We start from the raw sequence: 27539 nt of genomic DNA on the forward strand, positions 1-27539 counted from the left end.
CACAGAGGGTTTTTATCACAGACTGCCTTTGCTTATGGGTGGACAAACTTCCATGAAGCCTGAGTATGGGAGACCCAGCGAGAAATCTCCTACTCCCAAACAGGAATTTCATCAGCCTTCCTTACCCATGCAGCAGTTCCATCCCTTGCCTGTGCCAGGAAATCACACGGATTGTGGATGTGTGTGTGAATCTTCAGATTTGACTCCATTGAACGGGTTTTATGTTTATTATGGCCAAAGTGGATACAGTGGCTACTCTCACTGCTCGGTATACCCTAAGGATGAGCTTTCGCAGTCTACGTGTGAGGGGCTCTTGGTATCTCCAACTTCCTTACCATCAGGTACTCCTTTCCAGCCACTTCACTGGTGTAACTCTCCATACTGCTGTGGAGAAGGAACAGCTGTTAACAGTTACAGCCTTTGTGGAGTTACGCATGTGCCGGAGAGCAGGATTAGCAGTGTGCATACAGGACGGAACAGCTACCCCTACAAAATGCCTTTTGCAGCAGAAAGTTGCAAATCTCTGTGGCAGGACACCCTGCATCACCTGCCCACCCACTCTCAGGATGCCCTGTGTCTAATGTGAAACCAGCTGCAGAACCAGTTTCTCACTTGCAGACTCCCAACTCGGAACCCCAGACCATGACCCGAGAGTGTCCACAGAACTCCAAGTGCCCCAGTGGCTCCAAATCTGGTCTTTGAAATACTATGGGTTGTTTACATGCCTGTGATAGCAACGCAGCAGGAGGTCACTCTCATCCAAAGCAGCTCAGTGCATCAGCAGGAGGAGAGCAGCCAACTGCTGGATATCCGTGGGTGCAGCCTGCGAAAAGGCTGTGTATGTTGTGAATGAGCCAGAGCCAGCTGTTCGTAAGAGGCCATGGAGATGGGGAAATTATCCGGGTACGAGATACGGTCCTTTTGAAATAAGGACCACGAAAGAAATCTATGCCTTATGTGGCAAAGATATCGATGCTGTGGGAAGACCTGAAAACAGGAAGCTAATGATGAGTCTCCTGTGGTATTACAGACCAGAGCACACTCAGGGAGGTTGCAATCCCAGCATGCATCAGAATGAGATCTTTGCATCCCGACATCAGGATGAAAACAGTATTGCCTGCATTGAGGAAAAGTGCTATGTTCTGACCTTTGCAGAGTACTGCAGATTCTGTGCCTTGGCAAAGCATCCTGTCGAGGGGATCCCAGGCAAGAAAACAATGATGGTTCCTCCGTCAGAAGACTATTCCACACCTCTACATCACAAAGTCCCAGAGGAAACTGATCCTGATCTGGTTTTTCTCTGCCGCCATGTCAATGATTTTCAACATGGGCGCATCTTGAAGAATCCGCAGTAACAAAACTCTTCAGTCTAGCTATGGTGATGACAAGTGGCACCAAAGAGGTAGTGGCAGGTTGACCGTCTGGGACATCCATGCATGCTCAGAAACTTTTTTTAGTACTGCTTGCAGGCCAGAAGGGGCAACTCCTGCAATGGCTGGTGAGTCCTATGGCAGGAGAGGGAACTCAGCCGCCGAGCTGGGGATTATGTAAGATGAGCCCGGTGAATGACCCAGACGCCTTCCTGGGGACTTTTGAGCAGGTAGCCACAGATGCCAGGTGGGAGAGGGCAACCTGGACCCTCCGACTCGCTCCTTATTTGACTGGGAGGCTCAAGCAGCGTATATGGCATTGGGGGAGGAGCAAGACAGACATTATGAGGCCGTAGGAGCAGCAGTTCTGAATCGAGTCGGCCTGTTGGCAGAGCGGTACCGGCAGAAGTTCCGGTCGGCCTGGTGGACATCAGTAATACAGCCCCGGGCGTTACCCAGAGGCTATGGGACTGGGCCACGTGCTGGCTGAGGCCAGAAGCCAGAGCCGTCCTCAGCCATAGGCAGAACAGGTAGTCGCTTAGGGCACCACGAGGTCTGAGGGCACCACTCTGCCGGGAGCCTGGACAGACGGAAGCAGTGGAGCATGTAAGAGCAGGGCTGCTGGGTGCTAGAGAGACTTGAATGCAGCACAGTCTGAGGAGGGGATTGGCTGCTGGGGTCTCAGGGAAGGGGGGGGAAAGCGTGAGGTGAGGCAGGCTCGGTAGCTCTGACACCAGTATCTTTTGTTGTCCCCCATAACATCCATTCTCCTTCCCCCTGCCCCATGGAGCACCCCCTCCTTTCTCCCTCCCCCCCCAAGGAGCACCCCCCTCTCTTTCCCCCCTCCCCTCCATCAGGGCTCAGTTGGGTGAGGTGCTGCGCGGAGGGGTGGGGGAAGGCGACTGGCTGGCTGCCTGCTGAGGAGTGAAAGTAACTCACTTCCTCGGCAGGCAGCCAGGACTGGAATGGTCACACAGGGCTGGGCTGGGGATAGCCAGATAGTATGTGCGAAAAATCAGGATGGGAGTTGGGGCAGGGTGAGCAGATGTCCCACTTTTATAGGGACAGTCCCAATTTTGGGTCTCTCTTAATATAGGCTTCTATTACCCATGTAAACATCTGCTGTTGTGGTTCGCCCTCTCTGGGGCGGCTGGGAGCCAGGCCACTTCACTACCCGAGTCCAGTGTGCTGTTGAGTTAGCCTGGTGGTCAAGAAATGGACAGGAGCTCAGGCCCTCAGGCAGGGGCTGAGCCGATAGTCTCATCTTGGAGGCCCAGGGCCTAGGGCAGGGTGGGGCAACAAACAATCGTTCAGGGCTCAGACGCTCAGGCAGGGGCTGAGCGAACAGTTCAGTATAAGCCCAGGCTCCTGGGCCTGAGCGTCAGGGCAAGGGGGAGACAGCCACCTGTAAGTGGGGTGGCAGGGGGAACGCAGGCCCACCCACTCCTCTGCATCCCAGCCCAGGGTCCTAGTAGCGTCAGGAAGCCTGCTGCTGTGTCAGTGGGGATTCTGGCCGCAAAACACTGACATTGGCTCTGAGTGTGTTGCAGCCAGACTAGGCTCGGCTGCCTCTGGGCTACTTCCGACCTCCCCCTCTACCAGTACCTCTGTCTTGGTGCCATCCTCCGGCAGCCAGGCAGCTTCTGAGCCCTGAGGCTGGGCTTTTATACTTCCTGTCCCGCTCCTTGACCTCTGGGGGGCGGGCACCGGCTCCAGTGACTCCGCCCACTTTGGCATCCGTAAGGTCTTATCCCTCTCTGGGGTGGCAGGGAGACAGGCCACCTCATTACAAACCCACACGCCTGTCCTGATTTTTCACACTTGCTGTCTGGTCACCCTAGATGGGGGTAACTGGTGCCTATATAAGACAAAGCCTAAATATCAGGACTGGCCTATAAAATCAGGACATCTGGATCTGGTCACCCTAGCTGGGCAGCGTGTCTCTACTCCGGGCTGGCAGCGATCCATCTCAACCGGGGGGAGCTGCACAGGGCAGGGAGAGCTGCTGCGGCTCCATTGGTGCCCCGTCCCTGAGATCACATGCTGTGCTAACTTCACCATGATCCGTTGGGCTGGTGGCGGTGCCCATTGGCGTGGGATTGGACCTGAGAGTTTGCTGCTGCTGTTGCCACTCTGCACCCCAAGAGCTGGATTTTGGGGTCCTGCAGTTTTCCACCTATCTCCTCCTCTACTGCAGCTGTTGGACCAGCTGGCTGGGGGGTGAGCCAAACATGAAAGCAGTATTGAGTTGCCATTTAGATTGTCATTTAACAACTTTGTTTGCTAAAAAAGCTTGCTAACAATCCTGAATTCAATTTCAATTTTTTTTAAAACAAAATCAGTATCTTAGCCAAAAACAGAAAATTAAGTTGTTGACAATTATGTGTCACAAGTTTGATATGGGGAAGGGAGTGAGCCAGTTTTCATTAGAGAAACAAAAAATGTTGACTGACTTTCCTATAGCCCTGTTACTGCTAAATAGAGCCCTCCAACAACTGTAATATGCTCATCTCCTTACTAGTGTATAAAGCAGGGGTCAGCAACCTACGGCACATGTGCCAAAGGTGGCATGCGAGCTGATTTTTGATAGCACACAGCGGTGGGCTGAGTGGTTCAGCCTGCCGCTGCTCTGAGGTTCCGGTTGCCGCCCCATTGCCAGCTGGGGTCCTGGCCGTCAGCCCCACTCAGTGCCTGCTGCAGGCCTGGAAACCCCAAAGGAACCCCAGGCTGGCAGCGGGCTGAGCAGGCTGGCAGCTGAGACCCCAGCTGAGCCACTCAACCCGCTGTCGGCCTGGGGTTCCATTCACTCAACTGGCAGCAGGCTGAGTGAGACAGGTGGCCAGGATCTGAGACTGGCAGCGGGCTGAGCGGCTCAGGCTGCTGCTGGTTTGGGTTTCCATCCGCCAGCTCCTGCCAGCCAGCATCCCGGCCGCTGGTGCCCTTCAGCCCGCTAACAGCCCAAGGTTCTGCTCACCCAGGCCAGCAGGAGGCTGAATGGGGCCAGTGACTGGGACCCCGACAGGGAAGGGGCTGGAAGTCGGAACCCCAGAGTGGCAGCAGGGTGAGTGCTGCTGGCACCCCAGACTGGCAGCAGACTGAGGCACTCAGCACCCCGCTGGCCCTCTTCAGCCCAGCACTGGCCCGCTCAGCCCGCTTCCGGCTGAGTGAATGGAACCCCGGATCAGCAGCGGGCTGAGCAGGGTCAGCGGCTGGACGGCAGACCGGCAGTGGGCTGAGCGGGGCTGGTGGCTGAAACCTCAGACAAGGATCCCAGGCAGGGATCACACTAAATTGATAAGATCTGCATTTTAATTTTATTTTAAATGAAGCTTAAATATTTTAAAAACCTTATTTACTTTAAACACAACAATAGTTTATTTATATAATATAGACAGAGAGATACCGTCTACAAACATTAACATGTATTTGTAGCAGGGTGCTGCTGCAAAGGCACCTAATTAGCTCCTGCTCAGCCAGCCCCAATCAGGAGAAATAGATTGGGGCTGGGGAGAAGTCTGGTGCCTGGCCGTTAGAACTGGCTGCACCTGCAGGCCTAAGGGTTGAAGGCAAAAAAGGCTGGCTGGCAGCCAGAAGAAGGGGGGTGATGGCCAGGGGAAGGTCAATCTCTAGGCTGAGGGCAGACTCTGGGTGGAAGAGGAGACTGTAAGGCCTGATCTGTATATAGCATATCACTGGTGGTGGGAGAACACGTGTAAATAAAGCCACGGATGCTGCAGAAGAAGCAGCCTCTCTGTGCTTTATTGGGGCAGCCAGTGGGCCTCAGGAAGAGGGGCGGACGGAGGACCTGTTACAAGTGGGGGCTTGTCCGGGGTCTAGTGCCAAAGACACAGTTTGGCGACCCAGCAATGGAGAGCACCCTGCAGTAGCTCACCGAGCAACAGACAGAAATGCAGAAGGCACTTCAGTGCTTCCAGCAGTCCCACCAGGTGGAGAGGCAGGCTCTACTCGCTTGGCAGGCAGAGCAGCAGAAGGCCCTATAGGACTTCATCAAGGAGCAGTTGACCGTGCAGCAGCAGCAGCTCCTGCACAAGCTGGTGAGTCCTGCTGGGGGAGCAGGTATCCAGGCCTCAGCCTCTGTAAGATGGCTCCAGCTGATGACCCCGATGCCTTTTTGGGTACCTTTCAGCAGGTGGCCCTGGGCGTGGGATGGGACTGGACAATCTGGGCCCAATGTCTGGCCCCCTATCTCACTGGGGAGGCACAGGCCGTGTATATGGCCCTGACAGATGCCCAAGCCAGGGACTATGATGCAGTGAAGGCAGCGATTTTGGACCGCCTCGGGCTTTCGGTAGAGATGTATTGGCAAAAGTTTCGGGCAGCCTGATGGGCAGGGCGCATGTGACCATGGGCCTTTGCTCAAAAATTAACAGACTGGGCAACATGGTGGTTGAGGCTCGATGCCCACACCGTGGGACAGATAATGGATCAAGTGATCTTGAACAGTTTATACAATGCCTCCCTGACAGTGTGCGGGTTTGGGTATGGCGACATCAGCCGGCCACCCTAGAAGCCGCCGTGTAGAGAAAGGAGGAATATGCAGAGGCTGACTTCCCACCGAGGTAGCATCGAGCTCCACGGGACACAGAGGGGCGCAGGAAACCCTGTGAGCACGTCGGAGTGAAGCCGATAGACAGGCGAAGGGAGGAGCCCAAGGTGCCCCTAGCAGCCCGGGGCAGATTCTATGCTGGCCGTGTGGACAGCTAGGACATAACTCCAAGCTCCTCTCCACAGTGCCAAGAGGGTTCAAAAGGAATTGGCTGATATCACCTTAGATCCATCTCCCAATTGCAGCGCTGGCCCCAAAGGCGATAACATCTATGAATGGAGATCAACTATACTAGGATCTCCAGGCTCCACTTTTCTTCTTTGATATCACATTGACACCAGAACATCCCTTCAAGCCTCCAAAGCTTATGGTTCAGACAAGAATCTATCACTGTCATATTAACAGCCAGGGAGTGACCTGCCTTGACATTTTAAAAGACAACTGGAGTCCAGCACGAACTATTTCTAAAGTTCTCCTTCCACCTGCTGCCTTCTTACAGGCAGCAACCCTGCTTATCCCCTGGTTGGAAGTATTGCCACTCAGAATATGATTAACAGAGCAGAGCAGAGCAAGACAGAACAGCCAGACGGGACCAAACGATATGCTCCATAAAATGGATTTTTGTCCAACTCTTGCATTATTTGTCTGTGATGGAAAGGGCTGCTTATTGGTTTTGAAGTGGAGGGAGGGAGGATGCTGGTAAAGAGGAGGGTATTTCTAGAAAAGATTTTATTCAGTCTTTTATTTCCTAAGATGTGGTTGTTGTAACTTAAGGTATCTTGCTACAGTAGACAGAATTGCAAAGTGCATATTGTAAGACTGTCATTAGTTCAGCAATATTAGCTCACATAAAGCACCAGGAAGAATGGAAACCTAGCCTTTTTTTTGGTGCAGTTGCTTGCGATATGTAAAAGATAAAACAGCTTAATTTTGTACAGGTACGCCTGTTGACGTTGATGTAAAAGTCCTTTCAAGACTCTACACACTATGGGTTTGGTTTTTGTAAAAGATGTTGGGATACTTTCCCCCCTTGGGAGGGTGTGCTGGTATTTAACAATTCCTTTTCAAAGACTCATCTCATATAAAGAATAAGAGTAGAATACAGTTAGTAAGAGAAATTTTCGTTTTAGAGGCCTAATTGGTGTTTCTCTGTTCTTTGCTGAAAATTGTCGAATGAATCTCTGTAACAAGCCCAAGGCCAAAATCCCAGTTCTCTAAGGCCTGGAGAAGGATTGAATATGCAAGGAACCAGTAAGAATGTTAAGGGACAGAAAGTCTGTACCAAGGGATAATAGGAACTTTGTGAAAACAATGATGTTTTCTTAAGTCATAGCCACTGATCCTCTCCTCCCTTGAAATCTTGACTGTGCCTATGCAAATCTTGCAGGAATGTCTTTTAGCAATGAAAAGCACAGTCTATAAAGGTCAGGCTAGGCAGTCATTGTCTTTCTAGGTGGTGGGTAACTTTGAGGGTTAACAGAAGAGACCTAGAGATTTGGCCAAGAAAAGGCCACTCCTAGAGGAAGCATAAATGGAGTGGAGGAGGAGGAGGAGGAAATCAGACATGCCAGACTTGCTTTAGGGAACAGAACCAGATCCCCGTCCCCTCTTCTGCTACAATCACCACTTCATTGCTATTCCTTTCATCAGCCGGGGGGCTGTGGAAACATTCATCTACTCTTCACAGGACTTCACAGACCCCAAATGGAGAGAACAAGCATAGCAGTGAGAGAGTGTAGCTCTCAGCTATGTCTCCCTGTGCGTCACTCATCGGAAGTTTTGGAGGTGGAGTCTCCCCAGCTTCCCTCTTTTCTCTAAGCTGCAGGAGTCCTGGGCCAAGATCTTTCTATCCTCCAGAAGCTTAGAGAGATGGTGCCGGGCCTCATTAGTACTAACCAGAACCTCCATTTCATTTTCAAGCCAACTCTGGAGAAAGACAGGAGATGATAAACCAGGAGTGGCCAAACTGCGGCCCACATCTGGCCCACCAGCTGTTTAAATCTGGTCCTTGAGCTCCCACTGGCGAGCGGGGTCACGGGCCACTCCATGCAGCTCGCGGAAGCAGCAGCATGTGCCGCCTCTGTCTCTTATGCATAGGGGCAGCCGGGAGCTCTGCTCCACATGCTGCCCCCGCCCCAAGCGCTGCCACCACAGCTCCCATTGGCCGGGAACCACAGCCATGGGGAGCAGCAGGGGCAGCACCTGCGGACAGGGCAATGCACAGCAGATCTGCCTGGACACACCTCCATGAAGGAGCTGGAGGGGGACATGCCACTGCTTCCGAGAGCTGCTTGAGGTAAGTGCTGCCTGGGGCCTGCACCCCTGGGCCACCCCCCATGCCTCAGCCCCCTGCCCCAGCCCTGATCCCTCTCCCTCTCAACCCCTTGGTCCCAGCCCAGAGCAGCCTCCTACACCCCAAACACCTCATTGCTAGCCCCACCCCAAAGCCTGCATCCCCAGTCGGAGCCTTCATCCCACCCTGCACTCCCTCCGCCCCAGCCCAGAGCCCCTTCCCACATGCTTAACTCCTTCTTTCTGGCCCCACCCTGGAGCCAACACCTCCAACCAGAGCCTTGGCTCCTTCCCACACTCCAACCCCAATTTTGTTAGAAATTGTATGGTTGGCCATGAATGCTATACCCAAAAAGTTTGCCTACCCCTGTAATAAATTCTACTGGACATCGCAACAGTGGGTCTTCGGCCACCTACTTCCTCCTCTGAACTCTCCTCCATGTCTAGGGGCAAATAAACTATGTTGCCTCTATTTACTTCTATACAGGACAGGAAATTCCATAGCCCTCCCCAGTTTTACACCCATCTAACCCAGCCTCCATCAGTGGGCTAGTCAGGCAACCTTTGGGCTAGCTCATTATTCAAAGGGGTGCATCAGGCAGGGCACCACCATGCTGACACCCACTTTTACTCAACCAGCAGCTCCTTCTATTCCTTGGAGTGGGCTCTCTTTCCATTTATCCACTACTTCACGCACTTAGCAGCTTGTTAGCAGCTGCAGCCTGCAAAAAACCCACCCCACATACAATCCTTTCCCCTCCCTGCATCCCTAGCACAGTGGAAACCGTTCGGCTGCTTAGCTTAATGTGATTCACAACTCTGGATGCAGGACTCCAGGCTGCTGAAAGCCAGTCAGGAAGCATCTGCACAGTGACATGCTAACCGAAAACATGGCTGCTCTAAGCTTTAGCTGTGGAGTAGTACATCTACATTTATAAGAATCCAGTCTTCCTTCACTGACCACTTGGAGAGCAGATCCAGATGGCATGGCCCTGCACGCAAGGCAGTATTAAGCAGGAAGGAAACGGCTGCCTGACCTGCTTTTTGAATTACTGATGCCAATAGCCTCTGGAGGAGCAAACCCCTTAACTAGGGTCATAGCCATATTACAAGCCTCTTGGTTTACCTTTCAAATGCAGCCAAACTTTTTCCAGAATACACCCACTGCAGGGGTGTACCAGAACCAGAGCTCTCAGTTTAAAAGCATTTTTGTGTCAAAGCATTTCTGCTTCTAGACCTTATGGTTGAAGAAAACCTTCAAGAAATGGACCCAGAGCAAACTCTCTTCTCATGTCTGCAAACAGCCAGAGACAAGTTCTGCACAATGTTAACTCCACCCACTTATGCCAATGAGAAGTCTGAAGCCTAATGTCAACCTCTTAAACATTAGCCATCTCACTGGTGATCAGTTTAGCAGATCCAGCTGGTGTGCTCAGCCATCATTGTTGGAACAGGTGGTAGACTCTAGGGCAGGCAGTGCAATCAAGAATTACTGGGTTAAAGACGTAGGGAACCATCTTGATTTACAGACGTGGAAACTAAGTTATAACAAAGTCAAAAAAGCCCAAGACTTGGATTGAATGAGTAGCATGGTCAGGTTTGACTCCCAGGCCTATGCTTATACTATAAGAGCCTCCTATGCATGCCATCATTAGCGGCGCGAGTCACAGAACTACAATTACAGGAGTCTTGTAACCAGTGATGAGCTGCCAAAATCTTAATAACCAGCTCCCTATAAAAAGTTCTGATTTAAGGAGAGGGCGGGAGGAGACATACTCGTGGGGCTGGGGGCCCCTGCAGGGCCTGGGCCAATTGCCCCACTTGCCCCCTCCTCTCCTTTCTGGCCAGCCCTGGAGCTTGCAGCACCCCCCCCCACACACACACACACACCTTGCCGGGCCACTCAAAAAGCGGCAGCAGGACAACTCCAGAGCTCGGCTGGCCATGCTGCAGCTGGGGGGAAGCGAGGGAGGGGCTGGGGGAGCCTCAGCCTCCCCAGCTGGGAATCCTGGGAGCAACACGATGGTCCAGCCCATGGACTGGAGTTCTTTGCTCACCTCCTGGCCCTTTAAAAACTGCTTCTCCACGCATGTCTAATTTTAGCAACTGGTTCATGGGAACCGGTGGGAACTGGCTCCAGCTCACCACTGCTTGTAACACAGGGCGATGCCAACCCAATCAAATGGAAGCTTTCACTATCTTCTTGCTGGAAGTTGCTCCATTAGATGGAGCTCAGAGGCTGCATATGGTAGTGTTAGTTACCCGAATCTCCTGGTTCGGGTTTGGACACTGTGCGCTCTGTAGATTCTTTCAGCTTCAAGAGTTTTGACTGTTCATTCAATTTCTTCTTTAGCTCATTCATTTGCCCTTCCAACTCCTGGAGCCTTTTCCTGCGTCGTTCACTCAGCTTGCAAGAATCACCCTAGAAATATATGCCTAGTAGTGCTATTCTCGAGGAACTGACTTCTCTTCTCCTTACCGTGAAACCAGACCCAGAATTGCCATCCCTCACTCAACCCAGGGCTTGCCCATTGTATAAAGCAGGGTTTAGAAGCTCAGGCTGTGCTTCTCAGCAACTCAATCAATCCAAAGGGAAGGGTGGAGGGGAGATGCACACTAGGAATCTATTTCCTAGGGTGTAAGTAGAATGGTTGACCCTCAGCAAGCTAAGAACAGCTCAGCCATGAGGCCAGTTCCCTTCAGGTGAACAAGAGCCAATTGCAGTACACCCACAACTTGAAACTCCCAAAGAGACAGACAGCAGCTAGCCCAGACCCCGGGTTAAATGACTCAAGCTTGCAGGGTTAACACGATGGAGCTAAAACCAACAGTGAAGACATTCAGGCTCGGACTGGAGCCTAGGCTCTGAGAGCCTCCTTCTTCACCTGTTTTCAGAGCCCGGGCTACAGTCCAAGCCCAAATGTCTTCACTGCTATTTTAGCTCCATAGCGCAAGCCTGACTCACTGGATCCAGGCTCTCAGTCTCATCGCTGCAGCTTTTGGGTTTTTTTTTGGCAGTGCAGACATACCAGTAGAGTCTGGAACTAGAATGCAGGACACTCCTAGTTAATCAAAATTTCCCTTGATCTGAAACTTCTAGCTATCTGAATCCACAGCGCATCCCCCCGGTAGCCCACTAATAACGTCTCAATTAACCTCTTAAGTCTAAGTAATATTCAGCAATGAGCATAATTCATACTACACCAATGCAACAATATACCCATTCACAATCCGGTCCCATGGCTGCAGCACTGTATCCAGTTCGAAAGTGCAGCCCGTAACTTGTTATATCCACAGCAGCATCTCGTGCGAGCCCGCCTCTCCCATCACGGAGCCCTGCAGCCCCGGACATGACCCCTCCTAGGGACCATTAATGCAGGAATTTCCCTGACACTGGAATCATCACCGAGGGGCTGTGTCTGCCCATAGCCCAGGGCAGGCAACATATGCAGGAGAGGGGCTGACACACAGAGCTCACTGGCTCATAGCCCAGAATGACAACAGTAGTCACTTGGGTAAAGCAGCTTCCCAGAGTGACTTCAGCCTGCAACTCCCACTGTATCCAGACCTTTGCCTCCCAGTCCGAAGCTAGAACCCAGATCAAAAGAGTACTTCTGTTTATCTAACTGGCTGATTAGCCAGAAGTTTCAGCCCGTCCCCAAGCCATCTGGAAAAATAGGAGTAGACTCTAATTCTAGTCTTATCGTTAGCCTCTTTTATCAGCAGATGGCAAAGCACTACAAAGATAAACAAGTCCTTCCCAAAAAATCAAATCAAGTATGCATTATTCTTGTTTTATTGATGGGAAACCGAGGCACCGAGAAGGGCAAGAAAAGACGGTTACTCACCTTTGTAACTGTTGTTCTTCGAGATGTGTTGCTCATATCCATTCCAGTTAGGTGTACGCGCCGCGCGTGCACATTCGTCGGAAAACTTTTACCCTAGCAACTCAGTGGGCCGGCAGGTCGCCCCCTAGAGTGGCGCCACCATGGCGCTCCATATATACTCCTGCCGGCCCACCCGCTCCTCAGTTCCTTCTTGCCGGCTACTCCGACAGTGGGGAAGGAGGGCGGGTGTGGAATGGATATGAGCAACACATCTCGAAGAACAACAGTTACAAAGGTGAGTAACCGTCTTTTCTTCTTCGAGTGATTGCTCATATCCATTCCAGTTAGGTGAATCCCAAGCCTTACAAAGGCGGTGGGGTCGGAGTGAAATGTGGCAGAATAAACCTGCTGAGCCAGAGGCTACAGCCTCTCTTGACTGCTGAACCAGGGCATACTGCGAAGCAAAGGTATGGACCGAGGACCAATGGAGCTTCGCGACAGATCTCGTGGGTAGAAACACGAGCCAGCAAGGCGGCAGATGAAGCCTGAGCCCTGGTAGAATGCACGTTGATGTGGCTTGGGGAAATATGAGCCAAATCATAACAAGTGGGGATGTCCGCCATCACCCCAGATGAGATCCTCTGAGAGGAGAACAAGCAAGCCCTCCCTTTGGCCCGCTACCGGGATAGAGCTGGGGCACCTTAGGAAATGGTTCTGTCAGCACAATATAATGCGAGCACTCCACAGATGTCCAAGGAGTGCAACGGTTGTGCCCATTGCGTTGAGCTGTGGGTAACATGAAAAGCCAAAACCACCCTAGGGAGGAAAGCCGGGTGCGGTCATAACTGCACCTTGTCATTTTGAAACCTAGTGTACGGCGGAACCCCCGTAAGAGCTCTGATCTCAGAGACCCGTCTGGCCAAGACTAGGTTGAGGTCCCAGGTCGGGGCTGGGCGGCGCACCCGAGGGTGCAAGCGCTCCAAGCCCTTGAGGGACCTCGAACCCATAGAGCGTGAGAACACTGAACGTCCATCTCAGCCTGCTGGAAGGTAGAGATGGCTGCTGAGTGTATCCTCAGCGCTGATACCGCCAGGTCCTGCCGCTGAAGGCCAGAGGCAGGCCAAATAGAGGGGATCGAGACCTCAGCAGGAGCAAGATCGAGCGAATTGCAGCTGTAAAAGAAACGCTTCCACCAGGCCCGGTACGTCGACCAGGTGGAAGGCTGCCTGTCACCCCGACTCAGGAACGCAGCAGCCACCGTGAGGTGAAGAGGCTGCAGGTCCGAGTGACGAAGCCTGTCGTTGCCCTGAGTGATGAGGTCTGGGCTGACAGGCCGAGTAACGTGGTATGTCAGTGCTGCCTGGACCATTCTGGAGTGATCATGATGATGCACGCTCTGCCCCTGCGGAGTTTGAGCAGGACCTAATGAACCAGTGGGAACAGTGGGAAGGCATAATGCAGTTGGCCTTTCCACGGCATCAGGAATGCGTCCAAGATCGATTCCGAGGAGAGATCTTGGAAGGAGCAGAACACCTGGCATTTCCTGCTCTCGCGGTGAGCGAACAGGTCTGTGTGAGGAAACATCTCTACTTCCGGAAAGCGGGACGCCTCACATGGGGCAGAGTGATCACTCGTAAGGCAGGAAAGACGTGCTGAGGCAAAGAGTTAGGACGTTCCAAACGCCTGGGAGAAAGGACGTCGCCAGCTCCATCGAGTGGGCCATGCAAAAGACCCGGAAATGGATGGCCTCCTGACAAAAAAAGGGGGGGGGAGGACTATGTCCCCCCTGAATATTTATGAAGCACCTGGTCGTTGTGTTGGCTGTAAACACCGAGATACAACGGCCTCGCAGCTGCCGCTGGAACCCCTGGCATGCCAGGCGGACTACTCTCATTTTTTGGGGGATTGATGAGGAACGCCTGCTCCCTAGAAGACCAAAGGCCTTAAGCTCAGAGGTGACCATGAGCACTCGAGCAGAGAGATGAGGCGTCCGCCGTCAGGGGCAGTGAGCCGGACTTGGAGAGGACGGAGGCGGAGCTTGGCGTGTTTGGTTACAAACTTGCGGGCAACCATGGACCCAGGAGACTGAGACAAGAACGAGCTGAGGTCGTTGGGAAAGCCTTCAGACCTCAGATGATTGTTGCCATCGCCTAAAATCTCAGTTGCGATAAGCAGGCTCCGGCTAGGTAGGAGACCAGGATAGCCCCTAGGGAGCCCAACCTCTGCGTGGGGACCAGAGTGGATTGCTCTATAATAAACAGCAGGCCTTGACCTGTGAATAAGACCGTGGCGATGCCCACGCGCTGAGTGGTTTGTCTCTCAGAGTCTCCGCGGATAAGCGAATCGTCCAGATACGGAAAAACGCATATCCGACATCAGCGACGATAGGCGGCGACTATGGCCGTAAACCGGGAGTATTGACTGTCGGCTATAGAGCGGAGGCATCTCCCGTGCGGAGGGAAGATGGCATTGCGAAAGTACGCGTCCTTCATATCCAGGGCGGCACAGTAGCCCCCAGGAGGCAAGGATGGAATAATGGTTCCCAGGGATACCATGCAGAACTCCAACCTTATCCTAACCCGGTTGAGTCCGTGCAGGACCAAGAAGGTCTGAGACCTGTGTTCGAGTGGGGGACTAGGGCATAACGGGGGTAAAACCCCTTACCCCTTTCGTCCGCTGAAGTGGGACAGGGCTGGAGCAAATTAAAGGTGGTACCTATGCTCCATCGTGCGCAGGACCCAGCGATCTGAAAGTAACTGGGGCCATGCCAGGAGAAAGCGGGATCGGGATCCCGTCCTGCGACTGGTACACCGCCCTCAGGTGAACCTTGGAAGGTCCGTCTTTGGTCCCAGTGGTAATTGCGAGGGACCTTGACTTTGGCTCTTTAGGGGTCCTGACGTTCGTCTGCGACCACCTTGGCCCTGCCGTTTGCCAGAGTTCTGCCTCTGGCTAGGCACAGAGTATGACGGCTGGGGCCAGAAAGGCCTGCGTTTGGTCGCTGGCGTATACATGCTGAGACGCATTAGGACCCTATTGCCCACCAGACTTCGCAGTCTGGGGCTGTCTCTGCCGCGAAGATGCCTTTACCAACAAAGGGTAAATCCTGAATGGCATACCGCAGCTCCGGCCGGAGGTTTAAAACCTGAAGCCATGAAATGCACCTCACGGCGACACTCAAGGCCAGAGTGCTGGCCGCAGAGTCTGCTGCGTCCAACGAGGCCTGGAGGGACGCTCTGGGAACCTTCTTTCCCCCCGTCCTCCAAGACGGCAGCGAACTCTAGGTGGAAGTTTTGAGGGAGAAACTCCTTCACTCAGGTGCTATAATTATCGCAGCTAAGCAAGGCTTGTTGCTTTGCTACCCCGAGCTGCAGGGCCCCTGCAGAGTACACCTGGCGGCCAAGCCTGTTCATTCGCCAAGCCTCTTTCTGCTTCGGGGCTGGCGCCCGCTGGCCATCATATCAGGATCGTGGTCCTGAGCATAAAATCTGCGCATATGGGATGACACGGATGCGTGTCCGGACGGCCATGGAAGTACTAAAAGAAGGCACAGGCAGAGTCTCTGACTCACTCGGACCTTGCCCAACTCGGCACCGGGGACCGGCATCGGGAGGCGTATCGGTACCTGGAACGAGATCCAGACCCGCAACCAGAACGGTGTCGGGAGGTCGACCGAGATCTCGAGGCTCGGAGAAGGGCTACAGGAGTCAAGGTACCTGCCCCGGTGCCAGAGGTCGGAACGGTGCCGATAGCGGGTCGGCGAACGGGATACCGACCGGTGCAGCGAGTGTGACCAGTACCGAGGAAAACAGCACCGGGACTGCCAGTGGTGTCCGGCGTGCCGACAGGACTTGGAGTGTCTGCGGGACCGTGATCATGAACGGTGCCGCTCTGCTGTGCTGACAGGGGACAGTCCCCTGAAGAGACTGTATTACCCGTACCGGCGGTGCCCGGGTCAGGCAGCACTGATTCTGTCATGGCACTGAGAGCCCTCGCCGTTGGTAACATCTCCGGCGTGAAGGGAACAGCAGGCTCAACCACAGTGCGTACTGGGGAGCTGTCAGGCACCGGATTCGACGGCCCTCGTGGGACCGGGATCCACGGTACCGAGGTCATCAGAGCTTCGGTAGGTGTCGGTGCCGGGCGATCCGAGTTAGATAAGCCGTCTGGCTGCGGTGCCGTCAGCACTGAAGCAGCGGGAGTAATACGCTCAACCACGGCGCGTGCCGGGGAGCCGTCGGGCACCGGATTCGATAGCCCTTGTGGGACTGGAATCGACGGTGCCGATGTTGTCGGTGCCTCAGAGGCGTCGGTGCCGGGCAATCCGACTTAGACTAGCCCTCTGGCTGCGGTGCCGTTGGCATGGAAGCAGCCAGAGCAGGAGCTCAACCACGGCGCGTGCCGGGGAGCCGTCAGGCACCGGATTCTACGGCCCTTGCGGGACCGGGATCGACGGTGCCGACGTCATCGGTGCCGCAGCAGGTGTTGGTGCCGGGCGATCCGACTTAGACTAGCCCTCTGGCTGCGGTGCCGTTGGCACGGAAGCAGCCGGAGCATTAGCTCGACCACGGCGCGTGCCGGGGAGCCGTCAGGCACCGGATTCTACGGCCCTTGCGGGACCGGGGATCGACGGTGCCGACGTCATCGGTGCCGCAGCAGGTGTCGGTGCCGGGCGATCCGACGTAGACGAGCTCTCTGGCTGCGGTGCCGTTGGCACGGAAGCAGCAGGAGCAGTAGCTCAACCACGGCGCGTGCCGGGGAGCCGTCAGGCACCGGATTCTACGGCCCTTGTGGGACCGGGATCGACAGTGCCGACGTCATCGGTGCCGCAGCAGGTGCCGGTGCCGGGCGATCCGACTTAGACGAGCCCTCTGGCTGCGCTGCCGCTGGCACGGAAGCAGCAGGAGCAATACGCTCAACCACGGCGCGTGCCGGGGAGCCGTCAGGCACCGGATTCTACGGCCCTTGTGGGACCGGGATCGACGGTGCCGTCATCGGTGCCGCAGCAGGTGCCGGTGCCGGGCGATCCGACTTAGACGAGCCCTCTGGCTGTGGTGCCGCTGGCACGGAAGCAGCAGGAGCAATACGCTCAACCACGGCGCGTGCCGGGGAGCCGTCAGGCACCGGATTCTACGGCCCTCGTGGGACCGGGATCAACGGTGCCGACGTCGTCGGTGCCGGGCGAGCCATCTTAGACGAGCTCTCTAGCTGTGGTGCAGTTGGCACAGAAGCAGCAGGAGCAGTAAGCTCTACCACGGCGCGAGCCGGGGAGCCGCCAGGCACCGGATTCAGTGGTCCTGGGGGACTGGAATCGACGGAGCCGAAGTCATCGGTGCCTCTGCAGGTGTCGGTGCCGGGTAACGCAACTTAGGCGAGCTCTCTGGCTGCGATGCAGGTGGCACGGAAGCAGCGGGAGCAGGGGGCTCAACCACGGCGCGTGCTGGGGAGCCACCAGGCACCAGCAGGAATCGTAGGCTCTCTCGACCTCGGAAGAAGGGAGCGGTGCCGAGTCGACATCGGTGCCGGCGACGGTCGGTGCCGAAAGGCCTTGGTAGTACCGGCGGGGTCCGGTGCCGAGGAGGCGCTTCTGCCCGCCGCTTGAACATCGCTCGGCGCCCAAGGTGGAGGGGTAAGTGAAAGTCCCGCACCTTTTTGTTCTCGGCTTAAAAGCCTTGCAAATGGGGCACTTATCTGTCAAGTGTGATTCCCTGAGGCACTTCAAACAGGAGTCATGTAGATCTCTCTTCGGCCGCGGCTTCTGGCAGGCCGGGCTCCTTTTAAAACCCGGTGAGCCATGCATGGCTCCGGCACTGGGCTCATGGAAGGGGCTACTTCCTGAACCCCGCTAACTAAACTAACCATGTTAGCAAAGAAAACACGTATAACCATACAAATATATATATAAAACTGTTATAACTGCATAATTATATACGAGAAAACGAGTAGCTAGGGAAGTGGAGGTCAGCTAAGCCGCGCTCCACTGTTCCAACGACCGACACGGGCGGTAAGAAGGAACTGAGAAGCGGGTGGGCCGGCAGGAGTATATATGGAGCGCCATGGTGGCGCCACTCTAGGGGGCGACATGCCGGCCCACTGAGTTGCTAGGGTAAAAGTTTTCCGACGAATGTGCACGCGCGGCGCGTACACCTAACTGGAATGGATATGAGCAATCACTCGAAGAAGAACTAGCCAAGATCAGAGTCTGCAGCCGGGCTAAGAATGATTCTTTGGCTCCCTGTTCTGGGTGTTCTGCCTCAAGGGCCTCCCCGTCCTCATCACAACTCCTAGCAGGATGCGCTAGGTCAGAATAGATTCTCTACAAGAGAAACTGAAAATTTACTCATTCAGAGTTGAGGGTATTTCCCCCCTCACACTCTATGCCAGCCTGTAGAGTAAAAACCTGATACAGCAGGCCCCTTCCTAGCGCCCAACGTGAACCCTTCCACACCTCAAAACACATTCATTGTCTCAATGAAGTAGTTAAGTTTTGACAAGAGATTCCCCAGAGCCGTCACTGTCTGGTAAGGGTGTGAATGGAATTCTCTACCTTGGGTCATTGTGTAGTGTGCTGATAAAAACTACACCCAGCACCTGAAGAGTGCTGAGCCAGCAGATTCATCACCTGGGACATTAGTCATGAAGCAGACAAGCCCATTCAGTGCAACAGTTTGGAATTTAGGATTTGCTGTTTTATTCCAGTTATCAGTATGTGCAGCAGTGGCCAGCAGGGCTTTATTTGCCAGCCCAAGTGCTGCTGATTAGAGAAACGAGCCTCTGCTGGAACCAATCTCCTTGGCCTTCCTAGCCAACCTTGCTTTGCCTGGTTAACATCCTTTGCAGTGTGAGATGCAAGGATCAGCTCTTCCTTCTCTTTTCACAGGCTGCTGACCTCTGACTCTAGGCCCTTGATATTAGTCTAGGAAGGAGACAGCAGCAGAGAGCGTCAGGTTGCAAGTCTGAAAATCCCAACGGCTAGGGACAAAGCTAGATAAGGCCTAGGGGAGCCACGGTTCCTTTCAAGAGGTTGGACTACTGCACTGTTTTCAGACGGATCAGAAGACTTCCCCATGCAGTAGCTGTAGGAGCCAGACCAATATACCTGCAGTTAGCCTGTTAGCCTGGCAGCCAGATTTTGATCAGTAAGTCAATTCCAGCACTAATAGGAGAGAGGAAGCCATGGTAGCAGTGACCGAGTTCCATGGAGGCTAAGCAGTGCCACAGCAGAAGGACAAACCTGAAGAGTGAGTTGGAAGACTGGGATTACATGGCACAGTCAGTGGCCAGTGTCCTGATCAGAAGCAGAAAGGATGGTCTGCTTCAGAGACCCATGCGCATTTAGTCACCATAGTTCTGCCACCTGTGGGCAACTACAGCTAGACGACTACCATTGTAGGAAGTAATTATAAATGCCAACCACATGGGATTAGAGGATGGGAAAGATACAGGTACTGAGTGAATGAGAATATTTACATAGTCAAAATCTGCAGGATATCAGACTCCCCACTACTTACAGCATCAGATTCTTGCTCAGAGTTTGCCATCAAGTTAAAAATCACTTAGAAAAGTTAGATGCCTGGAAGTCACAAGGGCGTGATGAAATGAATCCTAGACTACTCAAGGAGCTAATAAAGTAGGTATCTGAGCCTGTAGCTATTATCTTTGGAAAATCATGGGAGACAGGAGAGATTCCAGATGACTGGAAAAGGGTAAACATAGTGCCTATTTATAACAAGGGCAATACAAACAACCCAGGCAACTACAGACCAGTTAGTTTAACTTCTGTGCCAGGAAAGATAATGGAGCAAGTAATTAAGGAAATCATCTGCAAACACTTGGAAGGTGGTAAGGTGATAGGGAGTAGCCAGCATGGATTTGTAAAGAACAAATCGTGTCAAATCAATTTGATAGCTTTCTTTGATAGGAGAACGAGTCTTGCGGATAAGGGAAAAGCAGTGGATGTTGTGTACCTAGAATTTAGTAAGGCATGGTTCCCAATCCTGCTGGAATGGTATAACAAGTGGGGTTCCGCAGGGGTCTGTTTTGGGACCGACTCTGTTCAATATCAATACCGACTTAGATATTGGCAGAGAAAGTACGCTTATTAAGTTTGCAGATGGTACCAAACTGGGAGGGATTGCAACTGCTTTGGAGGACAGGGTCATAATTCAAAATGATCTGGACAAATTGGAGAAATGGTCTGAGGTAAATGGGATGGGATGAAGGAGAAATAGGATGAAGTTTAACAAAGACAAATGCAAAGTGCTCCACTCAGGAAGGAAAAATCAGTTTCACACATACAGAATGGGAAGAGACTGTCTAGGAAGGAGTACGGCAGAAAGGGATCTAAGGGTTACAGTGGACCACAAGCTAAAAATGAGTCAACAGTCTGATGCTGTTGCAAAAAAAGCAAACGTGATTCTGGGATGCATGAACAGGTGTGTTGTGAGCAAGACACGAGAAGTCATTCTTCTGCTCTACTCTGTGCTGGTCAGGCCTCAACTGCAGTATTGTGTCCAGTTCTGGGCACCGCATTTCAAGAAAGATGTGGAGAAAATGGAAAGGGTCCAGAGAAGAGCAACAAGAATGATTAATGGTCTTGAGAACATGACCTATGAAGGAAGGCTGAAAGAATTGGGTTTGTTTAGCTTGGAAGACAGAGGGGACATGACAGCAGTCTTCAGGTATCTAAATGGGCGTCATAAGGAGGAGAGAGAAATCTTGTCCATCTTAGCCTCTCAGGACTGTGCCAGGAAATCCAACCCCTCATGCACACACCCAGGGGCAGTAACAAAGTCCCAGCCTGTAGTTTCAGGTTCCTTGTGTTGCGCAGCCTGTCTGGGAGTGGGGTGCATGATGCTTCCCCCTATGGTGAATGACCTGCTCCCAAGATGTAGGGTGACCCAGCTCAACAGAATGCCACATCCCTTTCCTGAAGGAGGAGCTGCAGGAGCCTGGCCGGTGCAGGACACAGGAAGGGGGAGATTAGATTTTATATGCATTGGACCCAGTTAAATGTGTCAAGAGGGGAGCCAAAATGTTTGTCCTATTCCCTTCCTCTTTTGAAAGCATGGATAAAGACACACCAAAGCCCCGAGGGCTGAACCAGGAGAGATGTAGCCCCACCAGTGTCTCCAGTGGTGCTAATGTCTTGGAACAGGCCCCCCACAGCTGCCTCCTCAGCTGCCGCCTCAGTGTACTCGGTGCTCCAGGCTCTGGGGTCCTTGTTTTGGATCTTGGTGACAAAGTGCAGGATCTGCATCTTGGACGTCTCCTTGGAAGCCCGTGCCCCCCACCAGAACTCAAACTCGGGTGGAATTGTGTGGGGTATGCGGTTGTATTCCAGGTACGTTTGGTGGACAGATTCTTCAGTCACCAATTTCTTGACGTCCCAAAGACCTCGTGTCTCACTCCAGGGTCAACTCGCAGTCTCCTCAACAGCTCCCACACAGCAGATTCTTTAGCAGCATTGCCCTTCATGAAGAGGAAGCTGAGGATGACAGTGAGGAGGCCCAGGTCTGCTGTGCAATCATCCTGTTTCAGGTTCTCCACTTCTAGGTACGGCAGGTTGCTGACCAGGATGTGTGGACCCCTACAAGGCCCCAGGTGCCACTGTGAGCTAAGGCTGTTGTGGTGTTGGCATAACTATAAAGGAAAGGTTAATAGCCCTCCTATGTAAAATATTATAAAATCCCTCCTGGCCAGAGACACCAAAATCCTTTTATCTGTAAAAGGTTAAGAAGTTCAGGCAACTTGGCTGACACCTGACCCAAAGGACCAATAAGGACAGAAGATACCTTCAAATCTTGGTGGGGTGGAAGGCTTTTGTTTGTCCTCTTTGTTTTGGGGGTTGTTTTCTCTTGGGACTAAGAGGGACCAGACATCAATCCATGCCCTCCAAATCTTTCTGAACCAGTCTCTCATATTTCAAACTTGTAAGTAACGGTCAGGCAAGACAGCTTAGTTTTATCTTTGTTTCCTCAACTTGTAAATGTGCCTTTTGCTAAGAGGATTTACCCCTCTTTGCTGTAACTTTGAACCTAAGGCTAGAAGGGGTTCCCCTGGGCTCTATGAATCTGGTTACCCTGTAAAGTTATTTTCCATTCTGATTTTACAGAGATGATTTTACCTCTCCTTAATTCAAAGCCTTCTTTTTTAAGAACCTGATTGATTTTTCCTTGTTTTAAGATCCAAGGGGGTTGGATCTGCACTCACCAGGAATTGGTGGGGGGAAAGGAGGGGGAATGGTTAATTTCTCCTTGTTTTAAGATCCAAGGGTTTGGATCGGTGTTTACCAGGAACTTGGTGGAGAAGTCTCTCAAGGCTACTGGGAGGGAGATTGTCTACCTTCCCCCCAGACTGAGTTTCCCAAATGACTCATAACTAATTTGGGTGGTGGCAGTAAAACAGATCTAAACTGGTAATTAAACTTAGAGGTTCTCATGCAGGTCCCCACATCTGTACCCTAGAGTTCAGAGTGCGGAAGGAATCTTGACAGCTGTCACTATAAAAGCTGATTCTGCATTCACCCTGGGACCAAGATAGTTTGCATTTAAATGTAAATTCACTCAGCCAACATCCCATTCAAGGGGTCGACTGAAACAGGTGAAAGCTAGGAAATTCAGGGTGACGCTTGAGCAATGCCTACTCTTGCAGAGTTCAGTTTCAATGGGTGAGAGTGACCCATGAAAGAAAAGCATTGGTTTGTGTCCTCACTTCCACAGGCCACAGAGAGCGTTTACATTTGCAGCACTTCCATGGCCCTGAGGGGAGCTCTCCCACAGTACAACTCTCTCCATTTTCACCATGGGCCTTGTGGGAAGGGGGTAGTGGTGATCTCTGGACATCCTGGGTCCCTGCACAGCCACCTCTCCCCAAACACTGATTAGCTCCAGTAGCTGATAAGTGAGCACTTGCCAAGAAAACAGTTTCTTTCAAAGTTCCCAGGGCTTCACAGAGGGAAGGGCAGGTGTCTGTTTACCTGATGTCAGAGGAGCAGAGCTGCTGGGCAGAGTGGTCACTTCTGGAGGCTGAAGCTCTGTAAACAGGAAGAAGGTGTCTTCACGTGCACATCACCACAAAAGCATCACCGGTCAGAGTTGGATGTCCCTCAGCGAGGTGGTTTTCTGTTTGCGGTGAAAATTCTGGAGTTTCACCGCAAAAAGTCATTGACAAGTGTAGACGCTCCCACTGCTTTTGCATAGAAACGGGACTTTTTCCACTTTAAATGGCGAGTGTAGACACGCCCTTCGTTCTTGGGCATCTTATTGTGCCTGGCTGCCGACATCAGACGTGGTATCAAACCTCCTGTACTGTCCGGAGGTCCTTGCAGAGGACGGAGAAGCTCTGAGGCAGCATGGAGAGGCATGGGCCTGGGAGCTATGAAAGCTGGGCTCTAGCACTGTTCTGCTGTAGGTCCTTGGGTAAGTCACTTTCCCCTCATTCTGCCACTGTCCCCTTCTACCCTGTGTGTGTCTTGTCTATTTAAACTGTAAGTTCAAGGCAAAAGACACTCTCTTAACTATTTGTATATCCAGTAACTAGCACAATGGGCTTCCACATTCAGCTGGGGCATGTGGACACTACTGGAACAGAAATAAGTCGTTCAGGGCTGAGTGGCAGCCTACACACAGTCACTTCTGTCAGCTCTACCACACTTTGTATTTTTTCAGTTTTGAACTTTCTTCCTCTCATTAGACAGCTGAGATCACAAGGGATAAGTTTGGATGCAAAACGTCAGTTGGATAATTTTTGCTGTTAAACATCCATTTTCTGAGCCCCTGGTACACAGAACAGAGAATAAGCTTCTGGGGCAGGGAAGGAAGAACATAAAGCACAAGCCTTTAGAGTTGACTCAGTAACATTTTTTTTAAATCTGGGAGATGAATTCCACTGTAATGAATTGGAGTTTACAGCAAGGCTATCATATTTTGGCACATATTCCCCCTGAGTTAGTCTAGGATTAATGAGCCAGGGAATGGTGATTTTTAGCTCTCACTTTCGCATAGGCAAATCATTTGGACAAGACACATCCATCAGGGGATTTTTTATTTCAGAGCAAAAGAACATAACTCAAATTCCAATCGGATTTAAACATTCTGTACATTGCCATCAAATACCACCATGTGTTAGCAAAGAAGCTTTGGGTAATGTTCCTCCACAGTTTTCACTGCAGCCTCGGGGAGTAGCAAAGTGCAGCAGAAAGCTTGGGAAATGCTGGAGGAGTCCGGGGAAGGGAGGGGAGAAGCTGCTGCTGCTTGAGGGCTGGAACAGATGAGAGATGGGGAGGAAGCTGCTGCTGCTCTAGGACTGAGCCAGCACGAGACACGAGTGGCCAGGCCCAGCCGTGCCAAGGAGGAGCCAACAGACAGAAAAGGAGAGGTTTGGGTTGTATGGTGGGGAGGTCGCTATGTCGGATGATGATTTGAGGGCCAGCACCAGCTCCTCCTCATCTTCATCCTCCAACTAACAGACCGAGAAAGAGACAAACACCTCTAAGAAGAAGGAAAGCAAAGTCAGCCTGAGTAAAAACTCCAAGCTCCTCTCCACAAGGCCTAGAGGATTCAAAAGGAATTGCCTGACATCACCCTAGATCCATCTCCCAATTGTAGCGCTGGCCCCAAAGGCGATAACATCTGTGAATGGAGATCAACTATTCTAGGACCTCCAGGCTCCAGTCTTCTTCCTTGACATTTTGGAAGTAGGGAAAGAATTGACAAGGATTTGTAGGGGATCTTAATGCATGTTAGTCTGTTAGCAAGAGTCAGGCTAGCAGTTAACAAGAGTTAGGCCAGCTGTAACCCTAATGACGCGAGACTTGTAGAAATGAGGATGGTGAGAGGCGAGTGGAAAAGAACTGTGTGAGAAGTTGTCACGACCTTGCACTGATAACCAAATATGTAGACCGGCGTCTTCTAGAAGTGAGAAAAATAAGATAGCAGGATGGCCTATGTATAAACAAAATGAAGCAGTGGCTCATTATTGTCTGTATTATTGCTTGTTATTCTCTGTAACAAAGGTATAAATGCTTGCTGGAACTGTTTACCTGTTGAGAGACCTGTCCGGGACTGTAGCGACCCTGTGTCCTAGGGCACTCCCTCCCTCTATTGCAACTGCTGGAGAAATAATAAAGTATTTGATTTTGCTGCACCCAAAGAAAAGGCGAGAACTGAGTTTTTCTCCGACAACTTGGGGGCTTGTCCGGGATGGCAATGCCTACTGAGACACAGGCAGCTGCTATGGATCGTTCCCCTTCGAATCCCATGGTGCCACAAGAGAGGTATGAGACCTTTTGAAATCTCTATTGGGGTGTCGGAGGACTGTCCGTGGGGCCTTCTGTCCCTGTTGGGCTTACGCCATCTGAACTTATTGACTGTGCAGCAAGATCAGATGCAGAGCGGTACTGGGGAACGGTTTTGCCACCCCCAGCAAGGTTAGGTTGAAGCAGTACTGGGGAACAGCTTGGTTGGCCGACAAGGTAATGCATAGGGAAATGCATTAAGTATGTGCTGGTGCTGAGAGGTTGTCATACCACCTCATGGTATTGGGTCCAGACATAAGGTACAGATGCATCGTGGTATTTGGGAATAACATGTGTGTGTGTGTGTGTGTGTGTGTGTGTGTGTGTGTGTGTGTGTGTGTGTGTGTGTGTGTGTACATACATAGTGTGAGCAATCTGTCTACTGAGGAAAGGAACAGGTTAATTTGAAATTCAGCTTGGCCCAGAGATAGAGAAAGTTGCTCTGCGTTCAAAGTCAAGAATCAATGCAGACCATGCTAAGTCCAAGGAAAAACTGCTTTTGGCCCCAGTTGGCTGTGAAAAAAATAGAGACAGCGGCAAACCAAAGGCAATACAAGTTACAGAACTGAGATTACATTTGCAAAGCCTAACTGTCCAGTGAGATCCAACAGTCTGCCTTTGTGACCTCAGAGCCGGTGTGGCTTGGTGACACTGGAGAAGCCACACACAGCCGACCTGGACTGGAATCTCTGAAAGAGACGCCGCAGGAGTTTCCAGGGTGTAAAAGAACAGCCCTCCCAAGAGCGGAAGCATGTTGGAAATTCTGGACAAGCTGTATACAGGATAATCTCCCGTCCACCTATTCCTCTTCTCTGAACATTACACACAGACGTGGCCAGTCTGGACATATGTGAGTATGAAAGTAGCTTAGGGCATTAATGTTTTTCCTGAATGATGTGGGAGTGTTCCCAACACTCTCCGTTGTTGTTCTATTATTTTATTAATGAAAGCTTTAAAATTCAGTCATATGGTGTGTTTTCTTTATCTTCCCCCAACGATCCTGCAGTGTCAGCCTGATCATCTGACATGAGGGATAGATAGGTAACAGAAATTTGTCACAGTCTGGTGAGCAATTGAAAAAGGGGGAGCCCTGCAGAATTTACACCATCTATTTGTTTTACTCTTGTTATTTTATGTTTGCTCTGCTTGGTACTGTTGGTGTTATATGTTGAGGACTACATGATTAAAGGTGTGCCCACTTTCAGCCGCAGTAAGTCTGAGAACCGGAGAGAGGTTTAGCATTTCTCTCTCCACCCTGCTTGACCGGGAAGGGTGGCAGGTGGATCTACCCCCAGTTGTAGCAGGACTGGGCAATAGAGAAGTTGGAGAAAAAGGAAGAGATGTGTACTTGATAACTAGAATTGAGCAATTGAGAGCACACATCATGAACCAGGCAAACAACTCAAACTTACGCTCAGGGCAAGTTGCAGGCCTTGAGACAGGACTTCCAGGTAGAAAAGGAAGACCTGGCTAAGCAAGTACTGGTCCTTCAGGGACTTGTCAAAATGTAACCATTTGGGCTCAGCATACACCATAATAGCAGTGTGTTTGCTACAAGAGGAAACTGAATAGTTATATGCCAACGGGCCATGCGTTTTTGCCCAGGTGGCAAGCCTCACGAGGGAGGACTTGGGTAGTCTTGTAAGAATGTTTAAAGGAAGAGACCAGGAAGGGAGGGGGCTAGTTGAGAAGCCCATCATCCTAGCTAAACTGGTAGTGGAACAAGCCGATGCCCATTGAAGGGATGGTTCAGCGAGGAAAGCAGGAACGGGCCCAAGCGGGCAGGCAACAGACAGAGAGATTGGAAAACAGGTTGGAAAATTTTGAGGGTGTAGTGGAAGGAAGGAGTAAGGAAGTGTAAGCATGGGGATTTCAAATACCCAGGACAATACTTGAAATGGTGATTTGAGTGGATAAAAGTGGCTGTTGGGAGACAAGCAAGTGATTTAAGGAAGAAGGGAGAAGTTAATTCTGTAGTTGCTGGAAGGAACGGCAGCTGAACTTTGTAAAAATGCTAAAGAGGAAAGTTCTTGGTGTCTGAAATGTTTGTAAATAAATTCAGGCAAATAAATTATTAGTTAGCAATTATTTGGCTATGGACAATATAGTCAAATTAGCTAAAGAAATGTATATAGTGCTATGGAATTCAAACTCTATTACGCTCTAAGGGGCCACTATAAGTAGTGATG

The 27539-nt window shown here is 51.7% G+C and overlaps 1 protein-coding gene and 1 pseudogene across 1 annotated transcript; one reads left to right on the forward strand and one right to left on the reverse strand.

Annotated features, from left to right (window-relative positions):
* Positions 1-7: 7 nt before the first annotated feature.
* Positions 8-1355, forward strand: LOC115642561 (annotated as a pseudogene).
* Positions 1356-21096: 19741 nt separating this feature from the next.
* LOC115642534 (non-structural maintenance of chromosomes element 3 homolog) lies at positions 21097-26885 on the reverse strand. Its single transcript, XM_030546160.1, is given in 4 exon segments — positions 21097-21440; positions 21443-21695; positions 24420-24515; positions 26763-26885. Coding segments are annotated over 4 exon segments (816 nt in total).
* Between the last annotated feature and the right edge of the window lie 654 nt (positions 26886-27539).

The sequence above is a fragment of the Gopherus evgoodei genome, unplaced genomic scaffold (assembly GCF_007399415.2).
Source record: "Gopherus evgoodei ecotype Sinaloan lineage unplaced genomic scaffold, rGopEvg1_v1.p scaffold_41_arrow_ctg1, whole genome shotgun sequence".
Lineage (NCBI taxonomy): Eukaryota > Metazoa > Chordata > Testudines > Testudinidae > Gopherus > Gopherus evgoodei.